Here is a 23090-nt window from a genome sequence, read left to right as displayed (position 1 = left end):
TAGCTAAGTGATCTGTAGAATCAACTTAATCATGTATTGCATGTATAATCATGTATTTCAACTTAATCATGTATTGCAACAACATTGAAGTGTTTCCTTAGTACAATATAAAAAATACCTGTCTGATTTGACCCTTATAAACACCAACCAATCAGAACGCATTCTGAGCAAGAGAACAAAATATCTTCTGCTATATAATTGTATCGGTAGAAAAGATGAAGTTACAAATTATTCCTATTATTTTCTGTGCAACGGCTGTTGAAGCAATATGGGAGAGCATCACCGAAGACTTCACACTTTTGAAATGAAGCGGGCACCAGAATTGTTCAAAGGAACTTTGGTAGAACAGTTTTTAACGGCGATTTGCGTTTTCAGTGTTCAGTAGTGGAACTCGCCAGAGCTTCGTGGGAGCGCTGTGTTTGAAAACACCGCTGTTCAGTTAAGTTGTCCGGAATTGGAGTCGGAATTCATTGTGAGTTCCTAATGTACCTACTGATTCTGCCTGAAATCGATTGTTTCATCTTATTTGGAATCCAATTGAAAATCACTCAACAACTCGGCTTGACAAACCGTATGAATTTGCACTGCGACAAATTCTACAAGAGAAAGAAAATCTAAGAAGAATAACTGCGAAGATATCTGTATTGTGAAGTTGACTGTTAAATTGATCTAGCGAAAATATAGTTAAATTTCAGAGAAAAAAAAAATCGGTCGAGAGTCGAATCCGAAAGTACGATACGTGTTTTGCTACTAGGCAAGTTTCTTTCAAAATATTTCGACTTGAATTGAGTAAAACCAAAACGTTATATATCGCTTGTATTTTTATTGATGCTATGCATGCTATATATCAAACGAAGACAATTACAGTGTAATTTTTTTTTGTTTCCATAATTCGTGTAAGGATTTCTGATATCTTGGTATACAACGAAAGGTGATTCTCTGAATTTTGCGCCAATATAGCTTCTACTACTTGTCTGCTCGGCAATCAGAGCCAATCGATGTAGAGCAGAACTGAGACCAATAAATAAATGGGTATGCGGTACGCGTTCAGCAATCTAGTCTAATTTTATTAGTGGTTTTAATTCGAAAGAAATGCAATATTCCTGAAAGTGTTCGTCTATTCGTTGACCAGCATTTAATCTTGCTATGTATAATCGTTACTCATTTTAGAGACAAAACAAAAACTAAGTTAATAGAATTTACAAAAGTCGTTTAAATATTAACAGAGCAATACAAGCTTGGTTATACGACAGTGAGATATGAGAGCTATAGGACATGTGTCAAAAAAAAAAACAAAGCTAAAGCTTTTATAAAACATTCAATAAACTGAATTTGAATTGAATTCTACTGACATTGTTTTTATAGAGAGAGAGAAAGAGTAAATTTGAAATCACAACGAGCTCGCTTGATGCTCTTATCCAACGAAATGTAACGACACTCGAGCGATAAACAATGAAGTCAGCAATAATCGCACCATTTTTGTAAAACGAACTAAATAAAGAACATGGCTATTACTGCTGTGTGTATGTGTGTGTGAGTATAGTATCATTAATAGTACTCTTGTTAAGTGTTTCTCCTATTGGGATTGGGAATTGCAGTTTAACTGCTGGCTGGATTTATTTTAGACTGTTGCATCTTTGCGCAGAGTCCCGGAACAGAACGTTTTCGTTTGGGGGTTCACCGACGCTAACGTGTCTTGTTGCTACACCAACTCCACCAGCGGCTTCAAATGGCACCTGGGTCAAACTGTGACGTTGGTGCAGCTTATTTCGCAACTGAACTTGCGCAGGGAAAGACTGAGAGTGGTGATCACGCAACTTTACCTATTTAAAGAGGGACATGCTGAATTGTTAGATACTGTGTTGAAGATTGAATATTCAATGGATACTAACACTCGAATCGGTATATGATTGGAACGTCGGTGTTGGTGCATTTACATCACGTCTTGTTACAACTTTCTCTTGAATGGAATTGAGAGTTTTAGAGAACCACGGCTGCCAGCTGTTGCGATGCGTTTGCATATCTGTCAGAGTAGAGTTGAGTTGATGGTGAAGATCCTGTAATACAACAATGATATCATCAGAAGGTTGTTTGTGCAACTATTCGAAGAAGTGTGCTTACCTGAACCTTGCATTCCGCTTCAACCTGTGCTAATTTGGTTTGAGCCAGTTCCAACTCTAGTTCTCTTATCCGTTGAGTGGCGATCAACAGAGGATCAAGCGGTCCGAGATTATTCTCCTGGTGAATATTTTGATCATTATTATTCTCACTATTCGAATTTTGTAGATTTTTTCCATAACTCTTATGCAATGGAGACGATTTGGGTATGCTGGATGAACATTTCGAACAGAGAGATACCGTTTTCTACAATTTGAAAGAATTTTGTGGAAAAGCCTAAATTAAATCCATATCAGTTCTGAATCTTACCGTCAAATCTTCTAGCATCTGATGAAGTTTGTTGTTTTCCTGCTCCTGTCTTTGTATAATCTGTTTATAGTCAACAATGATTCCAGTGTTCTTTTTTTCGTCTCTAACCATGGTTTCAAGTTTTACGTTTAATGCGACAATTTCCTGTTTCATTTTTGTCCTCTCCTCATTGAATTTCAGCTCATACTGTTTCATTTCTCGCTCTTTGCGTTCACTTTCTTCCTTCTTCGCCAAGTACTCCAATTCGAATTTTTTCAATTTCTTCACCTTGCACTCAAACGACAATTTCATCAGCCTCTTGGCCTGATTCTCGCTTCTACACTTCTTAGGAAGTGTAACGCGAAAATATTTCAAAATTCCCTCGAAATCCAACTCAAGCAGATCTTTTTTGCAAACCGACAGCAGTGTGAGAGCAACCTGAAACAGTACCGTAATTCCGTCCAGAAGAAACACGTCTAAAATGTAGAACACAAAGTACAGCGGAAAGCGGGCGGTGAACAGCGTCAGGAACCACTGGCTGGCGAACATGTGTGACTCGATTCCGGTGTTGTAAAAGTGCTCGTACAGATCCGGTAGCTGGTCTTTCATGAGACGATTCAGTTGATACAATCGTAGGTAGAGCGATTCGAAGCCTAGTTTGTACATATCGCGCAGTCCGTAGTTGTACATGAGAGCAACCAGCACGCTGAAAGCTTCCTCCTCTGGCATCTAAATAATAAAAATTGGAATTGATTAGATTTAAACGTTAAGTTCGGGATGATTTACAGTAACGAGAGCTACTTCTTCGAAATCAATTAGTTAGCATACATTGAGAGATTGACTAGACTGAGAGATTTTATACAATGGAAATTTTCTCAGGATTGTATGCATACATATTAAGCACGAATGGGCCTCAAATTAATATTTTACTCTCGGCAGCCGGTTGGCTAGAGTATAAACGTTCAAAACTATAAAATACTTGTGGGGGTGGGTAAATGAGGATTTGTTTAGTCCACGTAGTATCATATTTTTATTTATAAGAAAAAAAAAATCGAAATTCAGTCTACCAAGTCAGATTTTTTTAATGTTTTTTTTTGTTATGACGTGAAATCATCATCACCTTGCCCATCGGAAAGCGGATTCGGGAAAGGCAAATGATTCAAATATCGAAAGGAAAGATTTGCGAAAAATACATTATTGAGACAAAGCTCGAACATGTAAACATTTGAACCACTTTTCGAAAAAGCCATATTTTGTTTCCAACCCATATATTGTATACCATTTCGGCTTGTGTCTTGAATAAATGAGAATTTATGGCAACATTTCAAGATAAAAAGATGTTCGTAATTGCACGGAACAAATTTCTTCGATAATACATTATTTTTTGCCGTCAATATGACTTACTTTACGCCTTTTCAAAATTTACCATGTACAAGAATGGGTAGAACTCAATCGTAAAAATTTCTTTTTGTACTTAAGGGGCAATTTACAACCTTAGAAAAACGACCGCAGTCGTTGAGCGGAAAATCAAAATAGAAATATCAGTTTGTTCGAACATTTTTCTGAAGATTTTTTTGAAGATTCAGCAAGCAGTAACGAAGGGAACTGGTTTAGCGTTTCTCAACAATGGTTGTTTTCCTGAGATTGTAAGTAGAACCTTAACCCTACAACATATTTTTTCTACCAGCTATCAAAAATAATAACAGGAATTTGTAATTAAATTTTCAACAGTGTGAGATAACCTTAAATAATACAGTTTTCTAAAACTTTTGGAAACAATGAGGATCGATTTAATCGATTATCTGGGTTATTAATTCATTACTCGATTAATTATTCGATTACTACTATTTTCAAATTATTCTATTAGTTCAACAATCGAATATTCGCTTAAAACTAATCGATTAAATATTACTCGATTATATGGATTATTAATCGATTACTCAATTAAACGATCGATATTACGACATCTCTAGTAGTGCTCTCATTTGGACTTCGTATATAGGGATGTCGCATTTTTCGAATTACTCAATTATTCAATGATCGAGTATAATTTTCAAACTATTCGAGGAAGTTTTAATCGATTATGTGAGTTATTAATCGATTACTCGATTAATCGATCGATATTGATACATCCCTATTCGGATGTCGAGAGGAGTAGTCGCCAGCGATGGAAGAAGACCTTTTGCGTGGTACAAGTTCTGAATTCTGAACTTAATTTAAGGTTTAGAATTTAGTTTCAAATTTCTGTTTCAGAATTTAGCTCCAGAATTCAGAGTCTAAATTCAGTTTCGGAATTCTAGCACTACATTGCAATTGAATTTCGAGTCTGTTTAGTTCTTGAACTCAGGTCCAGTTTCTGAATTCTATAAAACGGTTATTTTTAGAACTTTTAATACATTTCTAAAGAACTGTACGGGTCTTCTATGTAAATCTCTGAAAAACAACGGTAACTATGTTGTATTTTAATGATGTTTTGTCGTGAATACGATTTACTTTACTATGGAGAGCAATTCCAGAAATGCTTAGCAGATCATCAGACTCGACCTTCTCCGATTTGGATGAAACTTTGCACATGGCTTCAGTATGGCAAACCATAAGTTTTGAACCGATGGAGAGGTCAATCCGACTTACGACTGTTTTTTAAAAAGGGCGTATGTATTTTTGCATTTCACCAAAATTGCCTTTTTAAAATCGTTGTAACTCGGAAACCGTTAATTGTACAAAAATGGTGTTCAGGAAGAAGTTGTAGGGAATCGATTGGGCACTCTAAAAAATATACACTGAAAAAAATAATTAAGAATTAGTCATGTACATGTAATAATTGTAGATATAGCAAGCAAATAAACAATTCATGGAAATATAAAAAATGGTGTTATAATTAAATATCCAAGTATCTCAAGAACAGCTACTTTTAGAAGAAAGGATATCACGAACAAATTTATTACCTTTAACCTGTAAAATAATATTTCACTGTTTAAATGATTATCTTTCAACGAGAACTTGAAATTTCGAATATATCTGTAAATTGTTTTAGCTGTAACTTCTTCATTTTTCAAAAGGCACGGATGGGATAGCCATCAATCTGTAGGTTTTAATAAGAGCTTTAAAATAAAAATTATAAAAAAACCCTTCTTAATCCACCTAGTGGTGTGATAATGCCTTTCTCTTCTTTCATAACAGTCTCATACCTTTCTATAGAGAACGGCAAAAATCGAAACCCTGATTTTTTTAATTTTATTTTTTTGGTTCATTTTGAAATTATTGAAAAAAATCAAAAAAATTTTCCGGTGTATATTTTATTTAGAGTGCTCTATTGATTCCCTACAACTTCTTCCTGGACGCCATTTTTGTACGATGAACGGTTTCCGAATTACAACGAGACCCGTAAACTGTTTTAGCTGTAACTTCTTCATTTTTCAAAAAGCACGGATGGGAAAGCCAGTTATAATAACAGCTTTAAAATAAAAATTATCAAAAAAAATTAAAACCATGCTTTTTTTTATTTAACATTTTCGGATTATTTTGTAATTATTGAGAAAAAAATCAAAAATTTTTTTCAGTGCATATTTTTTTATAGTGCACAATCGATTCCCTACAACTTCTTCCTGAACGCAATTTTTGTACAATAAACGGTTTCCGAGTTACAACGATTTGAAAAAACCAATTTTGGTGAAATGCAAAAATACATACGCCCTTTTTAAAAATCAGTCGTGATTGAAATGTTTGGTATCAACGGGTATCAAAGAAGAACCGTACCTGGATAGGTATAAAAGGTTAACACTTGATATATTTGCAGTTGCAGCTTGCAGTTGACTGAGCAAGAATTGAAGCAAGTGCATCAATTGCGGGACGTTGGCAGAGCCAGTTTTCCTTCAAAGAAGATCGATTGCGTCATCTTGCTGCTGGTCGTTTCCATTGAAGTCAAATATAACGAAAAATGTACAACGATGGAGAACATTATGCAAACTTAGCATAATTTGATTAGCTGTGCACAGTGCAAAATTCGCACCAAACGAGTCGAAAAGGCTGTGCAAAGCTCTTTTTAGATTAATTAGGGAAATCTAACGGTGAACTGAGCTAAGAATAGTTGATTGGAACTACTTTGGGTTGACTAAAAGGTTTTAGAAAAAAGGTAAACGTCTTTACGTCCATACAATTTTTCGACGTTTCATCAACAGATATTAATCGTGCTAAAAGTCTATCCGATTGCGCATCAGTATGGTCAAACACAGAAAAAAATTTTCGTTTCAAGAATCGGACTTTATCGACTGTGGAGTTTCGACTTCCATGAAACTCTCGAAAGCAATATTTCACGGTGTAATCTGAAGGACAATCTCTAATCAAATAAGATATAAATTGACGAAAAAAGAGACCAAAGCTGAATAGAAAATGATCCTCTTTATTCGAAACTGACAAAAACGATGAAAACATAAGAAAGGGTGTTTTTTGTGAGGTTTGTTTTTTTAAAATTTTTTTTAAATTACTCTATTGTCTGAAAGCTCAGTATTGTTTGGCAAATTATCATGGATGAGTTAAGTCCAGAACAAAGTTTCCAAATCGTGGAACATTTTTTTCAAAATCAGTGTTCAATTGATATTGTTTATAGAGCATTTCGTGAATTATTCAGTGCATATAATGGTTCGTCTGAGACCCGCATAAAAACTTAATTACCAAATTTAGGTAATTTTGGATGCGAAGTCATCGACAAGAATGAGAAGAATGTGGTTCATATGCTGCTGGAATCATCGGTCTCTAGTGTCTGCATTCTGAAAATGAGTATCTTTCAATGTAGATGTGTTCTAGCTGAGTGAAATAGTTACCTATGTATTACATAATATGAATTTAGTGTGTTTATTGACACAATCATGGACAGAAAATAAACAGCATAAATAATATGATCTGACGAAAAACTGAAATCTTTTATCGATTAATCTTCAAATAAGCAAAATCGTTCATTTCAACAGTAGCGAAAGTCTCGAAAAATTAAGGAACAATCAAGCAGTATGTAATTAAGGACATAATACGGTCCTTTTTTTGAAATGAGGTAAGACGACCACCCCGGTGGTGCGATTGTCATCTGCATACAATTGGCTTGAAGCCGAAATTTTTGGTTCTAGTTCGCTGTCAAATGCTGTGTTTAAGCAGTGTTCACATCTTTCTTCATGCGGTTGCACCAACATAAGGAAATGATTTCGATGGAATATAATCAAACTATAACAAACCACTTTTTTCTTATTCAAAAAGAGGTCAAATTACTTGTTTTGCAGAGAATACTAGACAAGAGTTATATTTATATTGGGTTTGAAGAAATTAACTTTTGACACCAGTGTGGTTCGATTGTATGGTATGAACGCTTAAAATATTGTTGACAACAACGCCACCAAAACAAAATGCGTCGGTTTCAGGAACCAGCTTCCATAGCAGGGGGGTGAAGACGACGCGTTACCGTTAATGGAAATCGATGTAGAACCATGATCAATGATTTTTTCTTGATAAATCTTCAAGATATGGATTTGGACGAGATTTGGTTTCTACAGGATGGTGCCACTTGTCATACTGCGGCCGAAACAATCGACTTATTGAAAGAACATAGCATTTTTTCTAGAAATGGACCGGTGAATTGGCCTCCGTGATGGTGTGATTTGACGCAACTCGAATATTTTTTGTGGAGATACGACTTTTGTCATTGGATTATGTGAATAAACCAGCAACGATTGATGTTTTGGAAACCAATATTCAACGCGTCATTGCTGAAATACGCTCTCAAATGTTTGACAAAGGGGTCGAGAATTGGACCTTCAGAATGGAAAATAGTAGTGCGGATTTATCCAACTGCTAGAGCTGCTAAGCGCAAGATGGCAGCACAGTTTAACCTGCTCTGAGCACTGACGAGCCGAAGGCGAAATGCGAAGAAATAGAAACAAAATATGTGCTTTTTGCACAAACTAACAAAACCCCTAAATGTTCCCATTTAAATGTTAAATACCAAGGAATTATCCAAGGACCATTTCATAATTTGGCATGGGCTTTATTTAAATTTTAAATTAGCAAGCTCTGAAAAAACACCTTTAATTATTCGCAATTTTGTAGATATTTTATTTCTGTTTCGATCAAAGAAAAAGTGCAGCACAATTTGCCTGCGTAATGCTTGTGCAGAATACAGTAGTCTTTATTATAAAATTCATCAGAAATTAGTGAAGCAAAAATTTGAAAAAAAAATTTGTTTTGGAATTTTTCTGTTTCCAATACTATAGTTTTCTATTTCCGAAAGACAGTGTAAGACAACGAACATACTGCTGGATAAATCCGTTCATTAAACAGATGTGATGAGAAAGGTAATTTGTTCGATGAAGTGACACTTTTGTGCATTTTTTTTTTCTAAATATTTCATCCATCTATCAATTTCAACATGTTTCTAGATGGATAGTGATAAAAAGCCAATAATACGATCTAATTGTTTGTGCGTCAGTTAGTTAGTTAGTTGTTTAGTTTAGCCCGGATTCAACTTTTTGATCATTCACCGGAGATAGTTTATGTGTCACTTTTGTACTAAGAACTTATTGATTTAATTCAAATATGTTAAATTGGTTTGGTAGACTTATTCATACAATCACACAAGAAAAGTTCAACATTTATAGCATATAACTACATCTGTCATACTCACATGAAGCAGCAAACTGGCAGCAATGAAGCTCAATCCTTGGCAGTAGCCGACCTCGGTGTCATACACCGCGTACGCCTTGGACACCTTGTACAGACTGTCTTGGCCCATACCTCCGCTTTCCTTGAAAAATTTGTGTGCGGGGAATGTCCTGTTGATATCCCGTTGAATCACATTCTCACAACTGGTCTCTTTGGTGATCAAAACCCGATACGAGTCCGTCATCTCTGTTTTGTTCTCAACATTTGCCAATTTTTGCCAAATAGTTCCTCGTAAAATATCCGGTATACCGCAGCGAACCAGACTTGCAAGATTTCGGGGACGTTTGTCCAAGTTGTCACGATCCCATTCGACTAGTATCTCATTCCAGTCATCCAGCAATGCACTGGAACATTCCTTCGATACTTCACCAGTACCACTGAGTAATGGTTCGTCACCATCGGAGCTGTAATCTGGACTGGAGTCGTCAAACTCCATCGACTGCACACTGGCGGATGTTTTGAACGTCCACGTTTTGAAGTTGAGATTCAACGATAACGATCCCGGAGCGATTTGTTCAACAATTTCATCCGAGTGATCGATTGATTCTACCTCCCAACTACCCTCACCACTTTCCCTCAGCGTAAGGTAGTACTGCATCACCAGCAGTCGTTTGTTTGTAAATAGATTTTGCATAATTCGCAGCTCACTCTGCGATAGAATCATGACGGATGTTTCAATCACGAACCGAACCGGTTCCTGAATACCCTTGATGACTAGATCGACCGCAACGGTTAAACATTTCTTCTGGGTTTCGGTATTCAGCTGCTCAAATGCTTTGTCATTTGCTTTCCATTCGGCTCGAATTTGATAGGGCAACTGTGAAAATGTCGAAGCCGCCGACAGTGAAGCCATCGAGGTGGTCATTGGATTCGTCGGAGCTGATGGCGCTTCCGGTTTGACGTATCCCATGTTGACCTGAGGAAAGAAATCACTTATAAGTATGCAGTTTGACTAGTTAATTACACATACCATATCCAACAACTGCATATCGGCCTGTCGGACAATTTTTCCTGGACTGAGAAGCACTCCAAAACACCGCTCTATCAACAGTGGAGGGTAATGCTCCGACGGGATCTGCTTCACCACGATGCACACTTCCTTGTCCGTGTTGCACCGGAGACGAAAGCTGGATTTCGCGTCCCTCGGCACGGTTGTGTAGCCCGATTTTTCCTTTTCTTTGATCTCCAACGAAACATTGAACTCGTACATTGCCGATTGGATCGGATTGCCTGCGCTATCGGAGGTGATTGATGCCACCATCACATTCAGGCTACTGTCGGCCAGGGAAGTTGTCATACTCGCCGGAATACTCGGAGGAAGCGCTCGTTGGAAGGCCTTAGCGAAGCAAGCTGTTGGAAAAAATAGCAATCGATTAATTGGGATAGGAATTTACAATTTGAGCATCTTGTCTTAAGTGACACAAACCATTGTGTTGTCATTAGAATTTGAACTCACCACTAACTTGGGACACTGCTTCTGGGATGTTACATCTGAAGACATGGCACTGATGACTGGCAGTTTCCTGGGATTCTCCGTGAGACCAGGTGAATGCGAAGCAGGCCTCTGTTGGTGTGCCTGCTGGACCACGTGCAAAAAACAGAATCCGTTGAACTTCGTAGGTGGCAACGACCGCATTAGTTTCTCCATCATATAGGCTTGAAACGGATTAATATGAATATAAAGTCAACCAATTCTCAATTTACATCGAAAGAAAACTTACACAACCAATCCTTCCGAACGCGTCGGAATGCTAACGGAAATTTTCATTCCCAGGGGAGTGACACTCGATGTTGCCTGCATTTCGGCAACTTTCTGGAGGATCTCCTTCTCTGACTTTGGAACTTTAATCCCCGTCGCTCCCAAGTAAGAAACACCACTGAAAATAGTACACTCCTGGTCGATGTCGGACAACTCTTCGTCATCTGTTTCGACCGGATAGTGGTCCGGTTTCATGATGTCTTTCTTTTCTGTCATAGGACTGGAATCGAGACAGTCGTAGAACACTGATTGTCCGACACGATTTTCCGGCGACTGCAGATTGGGAGCTTTACCGCTGGTGCCCGTCGGAGGTCGTAATTTTAGCTCTCGGAGACAAATCTGGGATACCGTACCTTTTGGATTTCCTGCGCTGTTGAAGCATTTGACAGGAGCTATGAGGTTAGAATGAGAACAACGGGTGGAAAATTAGTATTCGAGGTCTGGTTGATTTTCGTAAATAAAACTAGAAATTGTTCATTTAGGATAGACCTAGTGTGCACAATGCTCAAGCTTGTGACAAATAAACATATTCAAATTACAGAAGTAAATTGAAGTCATTTTGTTTGATGCCGAACCTATCCCAGTCAAGCATGCTACTTTTTTTCAAATATCTGTTTACGAACCCAAAATCGGTTTGTGTAAAATCTGTTTGGTGAGCAAAAAAAGGGTCTTGCCATGATCTGGAAGGATTCTTAGTGTCAGTATGATCGTAGTACTAACTCTAAGAATCGGCAGCGAAGTCTGTTGAAACAGAAAGGTCAAGTTGCACAAACGCTCTGTCGTAGAAACATTTTCGTTATGTTCTCCCTAGCAATTAGAAGACATTTAGGGGATCATTGGCAGTCTGTGATCGGTTTTGAAAATCAGTGAAAAGAAATCCCTACGGCTGAAAAACCTCAACTGCATCTAGGTTCAAACTTATTTCACGAGCAAACGCTTCTGCAAGTTTCAGAAGTGCAATATCGCCAGTTCTAACAGCAGCACTTGAAACCAGTCTAAATACTAGCAATAGTAGTGCGAGAGGCGATCATTCAAGCAGCGAACACAAGCAATATTTCGATACCTGGATTATATTTATTTAATTAGGTTTGTATTTTCACTAAATTTTCATTCGCGGAATAATGTTGATTCAAAGATTGCATTAATTTCGTAGGTAAGTAATTTATTGTTGTTAAGCTCTGTCTGATAAGTACTGATTGTTGGTTGACGCCGCTGTAAAAAAAATTACCACTGTCCTTGATTGCATCTTATTTTTTTTGTCCAATTTCCGTAGCCGTAGCGAACGGGAACGTCAAGTACACTATTTCAATTTATATGAAAGTGAAAGTTCGGGTACATGGTACATGATCTTCCTTTAGCCATTGTTGAAGAATATATTCAAAAAACCATGTTCCTGTACGGATAGGTTCTCTCCATTGAAAAGGAAGCGTGCAAGATCCTCAGGTATCCTCAATGGCTTACCTTTGTTACGCATACGCTTAAAAAGGACTATTACTTCATATTGCACTTTCTGTCAAAACACAAGGTTTTGGCGTAAATCGCTAGTAACATATGACGATCAACTAGCCACACGTCTCAAAAAATGCAACACTTTCTTTATGCATAACTTTTTATTGGGTGGGTAGAAATGGATAAAATTTTGCGTGCGGTTGAAGAAAATGCAGACCAATCCCACAGGTGAAACATTATCTGCAATTCGACCATGTCCCGTGTGCTAAAATCATCCAATGACGACCCCGTGGCGAACTAACGGCGGATCAAAAGCGACGAAAACTCTTCGCTTTCGATAAAATCAATCATGACATCACAATTGTAAAATTAAATCGACTTGGCTTTGGTGCAAAGGTCATTCAATGGATACAATCATATCTCATCAATCGATGTCTTACTAGCAAAATTGATGATTGTGTTTCCGAAGAATTTGTTGCAACGTCTGGAATTCCACAGGGGAGTCATCTTGGCCCTTTGATTCTCCTACTGTACAGGTATGCAATGATGTAAATCTTTGTCTGGATGGACCACGAGTTTCTTTCGCTGATGACCTCAAGATCTATTACACCATCCGCAGCTCAGAAGATGCGGCAATCCTTCAACGGCAATTGGAAATCTTTGCGAATTGGTTCAAAAACAATCATATGATATTGAATCCCGTAAAGTGCTCAATCATTACGTTCACAAGGAAAAAGTTACCGTTCAAATTCGAATATTATCTTGAAGGATTCCTGATTAGTAGATCGACATGCGTCAAAGGTCTTGGTGTCTTTCTCGATGAGCAGTTATCGTTCAAACTACATTGTTGCGAAAGCTTCTCGCTGTTTGGGATTCATATTTAGAATAGATAAGCACTTCAACGATATTTATTGCCTGATGACTATATACTGTACACTCGTTCGTTCTACTTTGGAATATTGCTCAGTAGTCTGGAACCCTCTTTACCTCAATGGAGCTCATAGAATAGAATCTATACAACGTAGATTCGCACGATTACCTTGGAATAATCCACATCAACTGCCGAGCTATGAAAGTCGCGGATTGTTGATTGGTCTTGACACACTACGAAAGCTGTCGCGTGCTTTGATGATAGCTGATATTTTGAATGATAGGATTGACTGTCCCGCTTTGCTCCGTGAAGTTAATATCAATGTTCGTCCCCTTGCTCTCCGTAACAACGCCTTTTTCCGATTACCTCTACGTCGCACCAACTAGGGAATAAACGGTGCCGTTATAGACTTGCAAAGAACGTTCAATCGTGTATCATCGGGATTTGATTTCAACCTTCCACGCAAAATAGTTCAAGCTAAATTTTTACTTAGTACAGTTAACTAAATATAAAAAACAATCTGGTTAATCCAGCAGATATAGATTTACTTTCTAAAGTACAACTGAGAACAAGAAAACATTCAAATATTTCCGGTTTACTATCCAGGGTCATTCAAGAAAATTTTCTACCCGGGAAGATCTTTGAACGAATCAGGAATTGAATCCGATATCTTTGTCAGTATCAGACAGTAATTCACCTGGCCCTTCCCGCCTGACCAGTTCATCGCTACAAAAGCCCAATTCCATTAACAACTTCTGATCCCGATTAAATTCCGAAATATAATCAATAAATCATTACTCAACTCTTACAAAGTCAAGATTCGAACTTGACACGTAGAAAGCTCTCAAAAATAAAAGATAACATATCTAGTTTCAGTCATATTCATTTTCCAGATTACCTCTACCTGCTTTGCGCGCACGAGGCTCATACTTTTGTAGACCACTCATTCTTTTTTAACTCTGAAACAAACTATTAAAAATCCATCATCATCATACAGAACATAACAACCTAATGCATCTTACTTGAAAAAAAAAATTATAGGTAAAATATGATGTGCTATGATTAAACATTTTCCAGACTGGTTTTCTATACAACCGGAAGCAGCGGTTATAGCGTAACGTTTAATTTTCTGAAACACTATTTAACCCAATTTGTTTTTGTGATTGTTTGATATGCTTATATATTGCAAAATAAAGACGAAAAAAGAATGGTAGAAAAAATATGCGATCAACACATTCATCATGGCCTAATATGAAATTTCGACCAAAACGTAGCTAAAAAAAAACCAAACGAAGACTCTCACGACAAGCACTGAAGCACACGCATTTTCATTCGGTTTGCAGTCATAAGCGACTTACTCTTATTCGCACTGCCTGGATCGCCATCGCTAGCACTGAGCGTTCGCTCCTCGTCCAGCTCGTGAATGACCTCATCCATGTTTTTCTCCAGATCTAGCACATTCCCGTTGCCTTCGATGTTCAGTATTGGTGAAATGGGTTCCAACTTTGCAGGAGTAGCAGCAATCAAATTCACCACCACTTCGTCTTCTTCGAAGCAATCCGTTAGGTTTAATTCGCCGGTCTGTTTCAAGTCGTGTTTTGGTTCTTGCTGATTTTTGGCTGTGTTTACAGTCGGCGAATGTAACGTCGAACAGGCACCATCAGTAACATCCACCAGAGACGTCGAGTCCGGAACCATTTCGTATTCGCCACTAGTAGTGACCGAATCAGATGACTTTATGCTGAGATTATCGTCTGTTTTCTGTACCGAGCCCAATTGAAATGGCATCGATTCCGATTTTGTTGGTTTTGTTGCGCTGTTGTCTATGTTTTGGCCATGCTCCATCTTGTCGCAGCAAGAGAACGATTTTCAATATCAATACGATACTCAGTGTGCTTGATTTACGTCAATTACGTAAAAATGCTTTTAATCGATATTGATGCACTGCTGCAGGTGCAGATCACCAAATTGGAATAACTTTTTCGAACACATTCACATTTGCAGATATGGAAGTCTTGGCCAAAACCGCTTTGCACAACAATTTTCTAAAAGCATGATTTGTTTTGCTGACAAAGAAAAGAACGAATCAAAACATTATCGATCCTGGAGGTCTGTATGTTTGTAACGGACCACCACCCCACTTTTACTCATAGATGTTCGATCGATGTGAAATTATTTGCGACACTTTTCACTCGACAAAATAACGCCTCTCAATGCCTGTAAATAACAAAATTTCATTTCAAATAGGATTATAGTACAGTAAACTCACTATACAGACAGTTTTAAATATTGTTCTCGGGAAAAATCACAACTTTTTTGTAAAAACAATGTTACTATGTTTTCTTTGCTGCACAACACTGCTGACTTTTTTTCTCGAGTAAAGAGAAAATTCGTTTGACAGCTGTAAATGGCATGAGAGAGAACCAGAGATGCCAGGTAAAAATTTCAAATATCTTCAGACAAGGTTTCAAAAGTCTGTATATCCGAAAAAAAATCTGCAGTTAGCAAGTATGTCTTTATTTCTCTATAAAGTATGTTACGCTAAACTGAATTGCCGAGCAAAAAAAGGTCGCGGCAATTTCGAAAGTCTGTAAATTTTTACGAAAGTCTGGGAAAACTAGATTTTCAAAAGTCTGCAAAAGTCTGCACAACAAAAACTGTCTGCAGCACTATGTACGAAATCTGCAGATTTACAGACAAATCTGCAGATCTGGCATCTCTGGAGAGAACAGCGTTTGCAAAGTTAACGTGAGTAAGACAACAATAACAAGTGTATGTGTCAGCTGTACTGAAATCAAAACAAAGAGAAATCAACTGTGTCAAAAGATTTATACACTGGGAAAAAGTATTTCAGGGATGAAAATCTGTTCAGTGATGAATATTTGTTTTAAAATGGCAAGTTGTATAATTTAAAACCGTCAAAAATACACCTGAAACATGGTGTTACCAACGCAATGTTTTAAATAGTTCATTTTTATGTGGGATGACCCAGAATAATTGGAAACAAATTTGTCGAGCATGTTTTAAGTCGGTTTCAAATTTGTGCTCGCAAAATAGAACTGAATCTCAGTGTTTCGATTGACATATTTTTGCTTTGCGGATGGTCTAGATCGAATGAAAAAGGAATAAATAACCTTCTGACAGACACTGGCGGATATGAGGCTACGATCCTCTAGAAAAAAACAAGAAAATACAACAACAACAGCCTTCCCAAGTAACAATTCGAATGCCATATGGTTTTGATTATAATTTATAGGAGTTTTGTAATTGATTTTTCAATCACTACCTGTTTTATGACAACTATAATAAGTGTCTCTTCTAACCAGTAATATCATAGTTTTCAAAGCTTCTATAAAACCCTCTAACCTGCACTAAAAATAAAATAAAAATAAAACAATTTGCACTAGAATAAAACCATGCAAATACTCTTAATATTGCTTTCAAACATTTTCTTTAAAACATTGTTGTCAGTTAAATTCTTTCATAAATCTAGTTTTGTGTGTGTGCGTGTTCATTCTATGACAATTTCACTCAGAGTAAATTTGAGGGTTCTAAAGTACATTTATGACACATTAGTTGTAGGCTATTTGATTTATTGCTTCTTAGGTTAAGTGTAATTTGCATTAAAAGAAATTTCATGGCCGCCATTATGATGTTCTATACCGTAGCATTTATTGACATCAAATAAACTTCGAAATGCAAAAACGAGGAAATATGATGGACTTTCATGATTCATTTTCAGATCGTATGCACAAGTTTTATCGCCACAGAATAGTTTTATACAAAAATGACGATTAATCACAAAAAATAATTTTCATAAATCATGGAGACTTTCGCAAAAACCGCATTTATTTCAAGGCGATTAGTTATAATTCTTATTTTTATCCTTACATTCACGATAGAAATTAAAGCGCATGAAGTTTTTACGTTCGGAAAAGGTCTCAAATTCGTAATTAAAATGTAATATATTCTTACTGATTGCATTCAAACTAGACATGACACACATAGTCAAGCAAAATATCATCAAAACGACAGTTTATTCATAGCGGAATTCATTCCATGCAAAGAAATTTAATGTTGATCGTAAAGCTGGTTTCAAAATTTTCTTGAATTTGGAGTTTTAAAGCAGGTTTATGCTGATTCTTCATTTTGATTTATAAACCTTATGAAGAATGGTCCACTTTGCAGGAACATGCTCTTATAGAGGTTTTCAGTAGGCTTTCGTGGAGTTTAAAGTTTTATTGCAAGATTTATTATGTAGCATTGAAGACAGCTACAAGTATTTAATAATATTAAAAATGTTACTTGGGTTCTGACAAACTAGATGGTATCATATAGCCACAGGCTTGCATTGGATGAATTTTAATTAATTAATACTCCTCATTACTAGTTACAATCGAATGCCCTGAGTTCTGTTAAACAGACGACGCCCGAGAGCAAATTTCTTTATTGGCGAATGATTGCAGAGTTCGAGATAGAGAATTTAAAACGGAATTACAACTTGAAAAGTCGAAACGTCGTTTATTTGAAGGTTTTAAAGCATAACATAATGAACTTTGTCAGATCTGGCTGGAACACAGCTTTCCTACGACATTCGATAGATCACAATCATGCTTCAAGACAGTAGGTGTCATGTATTTGCGACGTTAGATCGATTGAAGCAGGGTGATATACTCTTTAATTTAAGTTTTATATAGCACTCAGTACGAAGTTTCTGTATGCAGAGAAACTGAACCATCGTCAATATGTCTCACATACTTCCTGACTTCGACGAATAGTCTTAATATTTTATGGTAATGATCTATGAGCTGAGGAAGAGTGTTTTGTACCTTTTCAGAAGGAAGGTTAGAATTGTTGAAATGTAATAACGATGTTAGTGGCGATGTAAGAAGGCGTACAGAAAGGCATACTGAATGTAACAAAAAATGCTGCAAGAAAACTGCATGTGAGTAATCAAGGATAATGAATAAGATCGATCAGAAGTCTTTTAGTTTGATTGTAAAGAAAAACCTTTCTTGCCTTTCTCTTACCATTCAAACAATCCTCATACAAGGTATTTCTTTCATTTATATAATTTCTGACACGAATTTGGGTTGATTTTATATACAAATTCATTTAGATTGTTTCGATTAGATCACAAAAGCGGTATTCAGCGCTTATTTCGCATAAACGGCAACATTATCGAATCCAAAACTATCAACAATAATACATTTCAACTTGATCATTGATCACTTTTTGAAAACATGTGCGGATTGAAAAGAAACATGAATTATCGGTCACGACACTTATACGATTATATAACCTCGAACTTAATCAATAATGTATCATTAGCATTTTAATTTCAAATTCATTGATATTCGGTGGAGTGTAGTCGAGAGAAATTTTTTAGTTGATAGGGCTATTGTACCAACAGTCATCTCATTAGTAGAGTTGACATATTTCAAAGACATCATATATCCAGCTCTCACATTTCCCGACCAAATCATTGGCAACATCCTTTTTTGCGAGCATGGTGCCCTCAGGCGAGCCTGCATCGAATCTCGTACATAGAAGTACGGGAGAGAAATGTCAAATTCGTGCGGGCCAAAATAGCAACACTGCGCTCATATAAAATTGACATGATATGTTGAATGTGATGCCGTACGATGGCGTTGCTGAACTGAAGATTGATTTCGCTCCAAGCTGACAGGGTCTGCATATTTACAACCACAAACGCCGCCATTTTGAAATGTATTTATTTTCATCACGGAACAGCCACCCTCAAACAGTTTTAAGTACGATTCAAACGATCCGACAACTTCCGTCAACGTTAACGAGACTTCGACGGAGGTTTATATTAGTTTGAGAGTTTCATTATTGAAACGTATACACGTTCCATGAGGTTTTGATTTCTAGGCAGTTTTCTCTAAATGTCAATGATTTACCTCAAAGGTATAGAAAGCTCAATACAACTAAGTGGAGATAAGAAAATCAGGCATATTTGTTAAGAAGATTATTACTTTATTGATCAATTTATTTTACACGGTGTAAGATGTATATTTTACTTCCTGATAGTTTCTTAATTGGTTTCATATGCGTAAGAATATTATTTTCTGTAATCAAATTCTTTTCAACCGTAGTCATAATAATACTAGTCTTGTGTTTCCCCACTTTTTGCACATGGGTATGGTATCGTCTTTCTTCGTGTACTCAACAGACTGCCTCTGCTTCATTTGCTTTGGCTCAAACTAGATCGTACTTCATAGCACTAATTCTAGCAGTTACTGTAACTAAAAATACTTATTACGAGCTTCGAAGTATCTAATTAAACTATTTGGATATCTATAGACTGAACTCTTCAACCAATTTTTCTATATTTTGTTTGTGTGATTTCGTTAGTAAAATAGAAGATGTCTATTAAAACATGTTTGCGGGTGATTTGCTTAGAAATACTTATCACTTCATCTTTGATTGCCGCATCGGCAAATTTTACTACAAAAATTATCCTATTCGCAATGTGCATTACTGTGTGAACGGAATCGCTCTATGAACGCTGATCCGATAGAAGATCGTGTGATATGAAATTAGATGTTTAGGTCTGGAAAACTATGTTTGTATATAGATATCATTATTGCCGTTCTATTGTCTCCAATAAATAATCTCAAACAGAAATGCTGTAAATATATGTAACTAAATATACAATGTATAACAATGTTAAAAGATCAGTTCTAACAAACGACGCTTCTTTGTCACATTACATTCCAAGTCAGGCCCCTCAGTATTCCTTTCAACATTAATAATATTTCTACGACTACATGTGATGGTTTTTTTTACTTCAAAATTCTTCCACTTGTCGCATTCCACGATATTCAGCATAGATGTGTGTGTTTTCTAATAATCGTAGGGTATAATTTTAGTTTCAATGTAATCAAGTCTTGTCTCATTCACTAAAAAGGTGTGTAAAATGTTTGCTAGTTAATTTCTCACATGTCGTATATTGTTTTAAGTTCAATTATTTTACTTTTCTTTTTTTATATATAAAAATGCTACATGTGGTGCACAATGTCCTTGACTTGGTGAAAATGATGTTTTTCTTAGTTTTACTTCTACAATCATATTTTGTTATGACAAATGTGGTCTAGCAGATCTTATCATCAACGTGGGCAGAAAATACGGTAGTGGGCGATTTCTCTTATGCTATTTGATTTACATTTTTTTTTGTTTTAGCAAAAATCGTTCTTTTTTTTCAGCGCTAAGTCAGCTTGCTTTGTAGTAGTTGGTTGTCATTGTTGTGTAGAATAGCATAAGGATTTGCCATTTTGTTTTGCGCTTTAGTAAGATGGATATAATTTCTTAAACTCTGTTGTACTTATTAGACTAATCATTTTTTTGTGAAACTTCTGATTCTGAGGTAATTTTTAAAAGATGTACATCGTTTTTCACTTTTGTGTTTGCTTAGCTTTGCTTAGTTTTAAATATATCGATTGTATCTACTGATACATTTGAACGATTGATTATGATCCAAGATTTTGAAAATAAAAATTATACTACTAGCATTATAACGTTAATTTTTTTCTAAACAAAATTGTAGGCTCAAGTGGTTTCGATTTTATAATGAAACCCTGATTGTACGATCATTTCTGACTACAAAGCAAGGAATGTGTTTAAAATAGTCTATAAAATGTCTGAATTTGTGTTTTATTTTCAACATGTTTTTATGGGCATATTAATTGTACTTTTCGAAACAGTTGGTGTGGAATATTCCTGTCCTGCTAAAGTAATTTCAACAAATTGATTATACCACTTGAGACCGGTAAAAGTAACTAGTAATCTTATTCCCAAAAGTCGACATTGTTCGCAATCAGATCAGGAGAAAATTATGTATAAGCGATGTTTGAAACCATTCGAACCTGACGGCGAACAGCGTAACGATCTCGGACTTGAATTATACGTTTTGGTTTTGCTGGTTGAAAAATTCACTATATTGTATTATTTTCCGTGAGGTACTGCTCATTTTTGTATCATTTTGTGTTGGAATCGTTGCCTGTGTGTACTTTTAAGTTATCGATTTGTTTAGTGTGGTTTCAATTGGACTATATGTGTAGCTCTTTTGTTTGTTTCTTTGTTTTTTTCATTTGGCTTCTATATTGTTTTGCTCTATATATATGAAGATTAAATTTTGCTACATATTAATAATTCTTCTAATAAGGACGAAAAATTCATAAATTCGAACTAATATCAACACAATTTCATTTTCACTACAATATGGTGATGGTGATATAACTATCGACCGACTACAATTTCTAGTGTTTTGAGCATTGCAAATGCTTGAGGTGATAATGTTGAATGGTAGATTTTGGATTGTACAACACAAAGAGAACAGTTGTCAATGCTGGAATGTTTCACTTTGAAGTGGTTTTGGGTTACGATTATTTACAAAATGTTTTATTTTTCCAGCCATTTGGGAAACCGCTGACATATCCTGTTCGATGACTAGAATAGAAATTTGGACCACACGAAATTATTACTTTACGCTATCCTTGTAATTTATTCTTATTGCAATGACTTTGATTATTTATTCGGGTTTCAATTTTCTGGAATAATATTTATAGTTTAACTACGAAATTTCGACGATAGAGTTTTGAGTAATTTTGATGGTGTGGAGTTAATTTTTTTGTTCTCTCAATTCGAAACCTGTTGATGCACTTGATCGAATAGAAATGTAAAACGAAAAAAATGAACGTTTTTGTGCTATCCTAAAATTTTGATACCGATGTTAATCATACATATCACAATCATTTACCTTGATTTTTTCGTTTAGCTTCGCCAATTTGCTATTTTTTTTTGCTTAACACAGCCTATCGGTTCATCGGTTGTGACTAGTCTTCGGACCGATCCTTTATTTTTTAAATACCTTTGCCTAAATGTGTGTGTGTTTTTTTTTTAGATTCAGTCTTATGCCAATCGTCATACATTGCCAATTTCAGTATTTTCCCTCATAGAAAAGAAGAATTTATAATTAGCCAATTTTCCCTGCATCGTAATAAATCTACAACACAAAATACTCAACCAACTTTAGTTGCTCAAAAAGTTAACTCCAGCACCCGGGAAAATTTTTACTAGGGGTCATTCAATACATAGATATAGTGATATATTTGCTTTCCACGTGTATAGATTCAGAATGGATACTTTTTTTGTTTTGCGTAAACATTTACGATGCTTTGTTTGCTTGCTTGCCAATTGTTTAATCTACCTAATAAGATTTTCAGCTGCGAGTTTAACCACTCGAATTGATGCTCCTGAGGCTTAGATATACTATTTGCTGTAACTTTCACTAACTTATCGAAAATGGTACGGCTAGACTATAAAGTGACAAATCTCTACAATATTCAGCGTTTCGATTTTTTTTTTACTCAAGTCTTACAAATTTCCATCTCGCCCAACTGGGCTTTTTCTTATCTAAAGGGTTTTCAATTTTATTTTAGTTCCTTGTGCGGAATCGGAATTTTCTAGATAGTAATAGTGAAGTCTAAATTCGAAAGTTAACCGATAAGCATCACGTGTTAAAAACAAAAGGAAAATGAATTAAAATATTACTGCGGCGTTCGGAATTTCACAGCAAAACGGAACTGAATCAATTTCGACCCCAAATGTCACATTTTGACAATTGAGTTTTGCTTCGTCGAGAGTTGCTTTCCTTCAAAAAATCAGCTACTGTTTCTGCTATTTGACACGGTGATTGTGCTGAGAGTTGCATTCATTTAGGCTATTATGGATTGATTACCATTGTTTAAAATTGCTAATTTTTAGATATGAATACGTCTTACTTTATTTGGGGCGCCTATTCAAAATTTATCCTGTGCAAGTATGGGTAGAACTTAGTCGTAAATATCTCGATTTGAACTAAACGCAACCACATAATTC

The 23090-nt window shown here is 36.1% G+C and overlaps 1 protein-coding gene across 4 annotated transcripts; it reads right to left on the bottom strand.

The window, feature by feature from the left end:
• Positions 1-803: 803 nt before the first annotated feature.
• LOC131435425 (rab GTPase-activating protein 1-like) lies at positions 804-15562 on the bottom strand. 4 transcript variants are annotated; one of them, XM_058603296.1, is made up of 11 exons: positions 15457-15562; positions 15318-15404; positions 14546-15253; positions 10830-11259; positions 10565-10764; positions 10079-10458; positions 9071-10024; positions 2428-3135; positions 2122-2364; positions 1893-2057; positions 804-1823 (listed from the first exon to the last, which is right to left on the bottom strand). In XM_058603296.1, exons 3-11 carry the CDS (start codon positions 15030-15032, stop codon positions 1617-1619), a joined length of 3774 nt encoding a protein of 1257 aa, XP_058459279.1. In that variant the 5' UTR covers positions 15033-15253; positions 15318-15404; positions 15457-15562; the 3' UTR covers positions 804-1616. The 4 variants fall into 4 exon arrangements, with proteins under 4 accessions (XP_058459279.1, XP_058459280.1, XP_058459277.1 ...); XM_058603297.1 differs by having other exon boundaries at positions 15466-15558; XM_058603294.1 differs by having other exon boundaries at positions 14546-15404.
• Between the last annotated feature and the right edge of the window lie 7528 nt (positions 15563-23090).

This window comes from Malaya genurostris, chromosome 3 (assembly GCF_030247185.1).
Source record: "Malaya genurostris strain Urasoe2022 chromosome 3, Malgen_1.1, whole genome shotgun sequence".
NCBI lineage: Eukaryota > Metazoa > Arthropoda > Insecta > Diptera > Culicidae > Malaya > Malaya genurostris.
The sequence above is the reverse complement of the archived record's forward strand: the minus strand, read 5'-3'. Positions and strand labels throughout refer to the sequence as shown.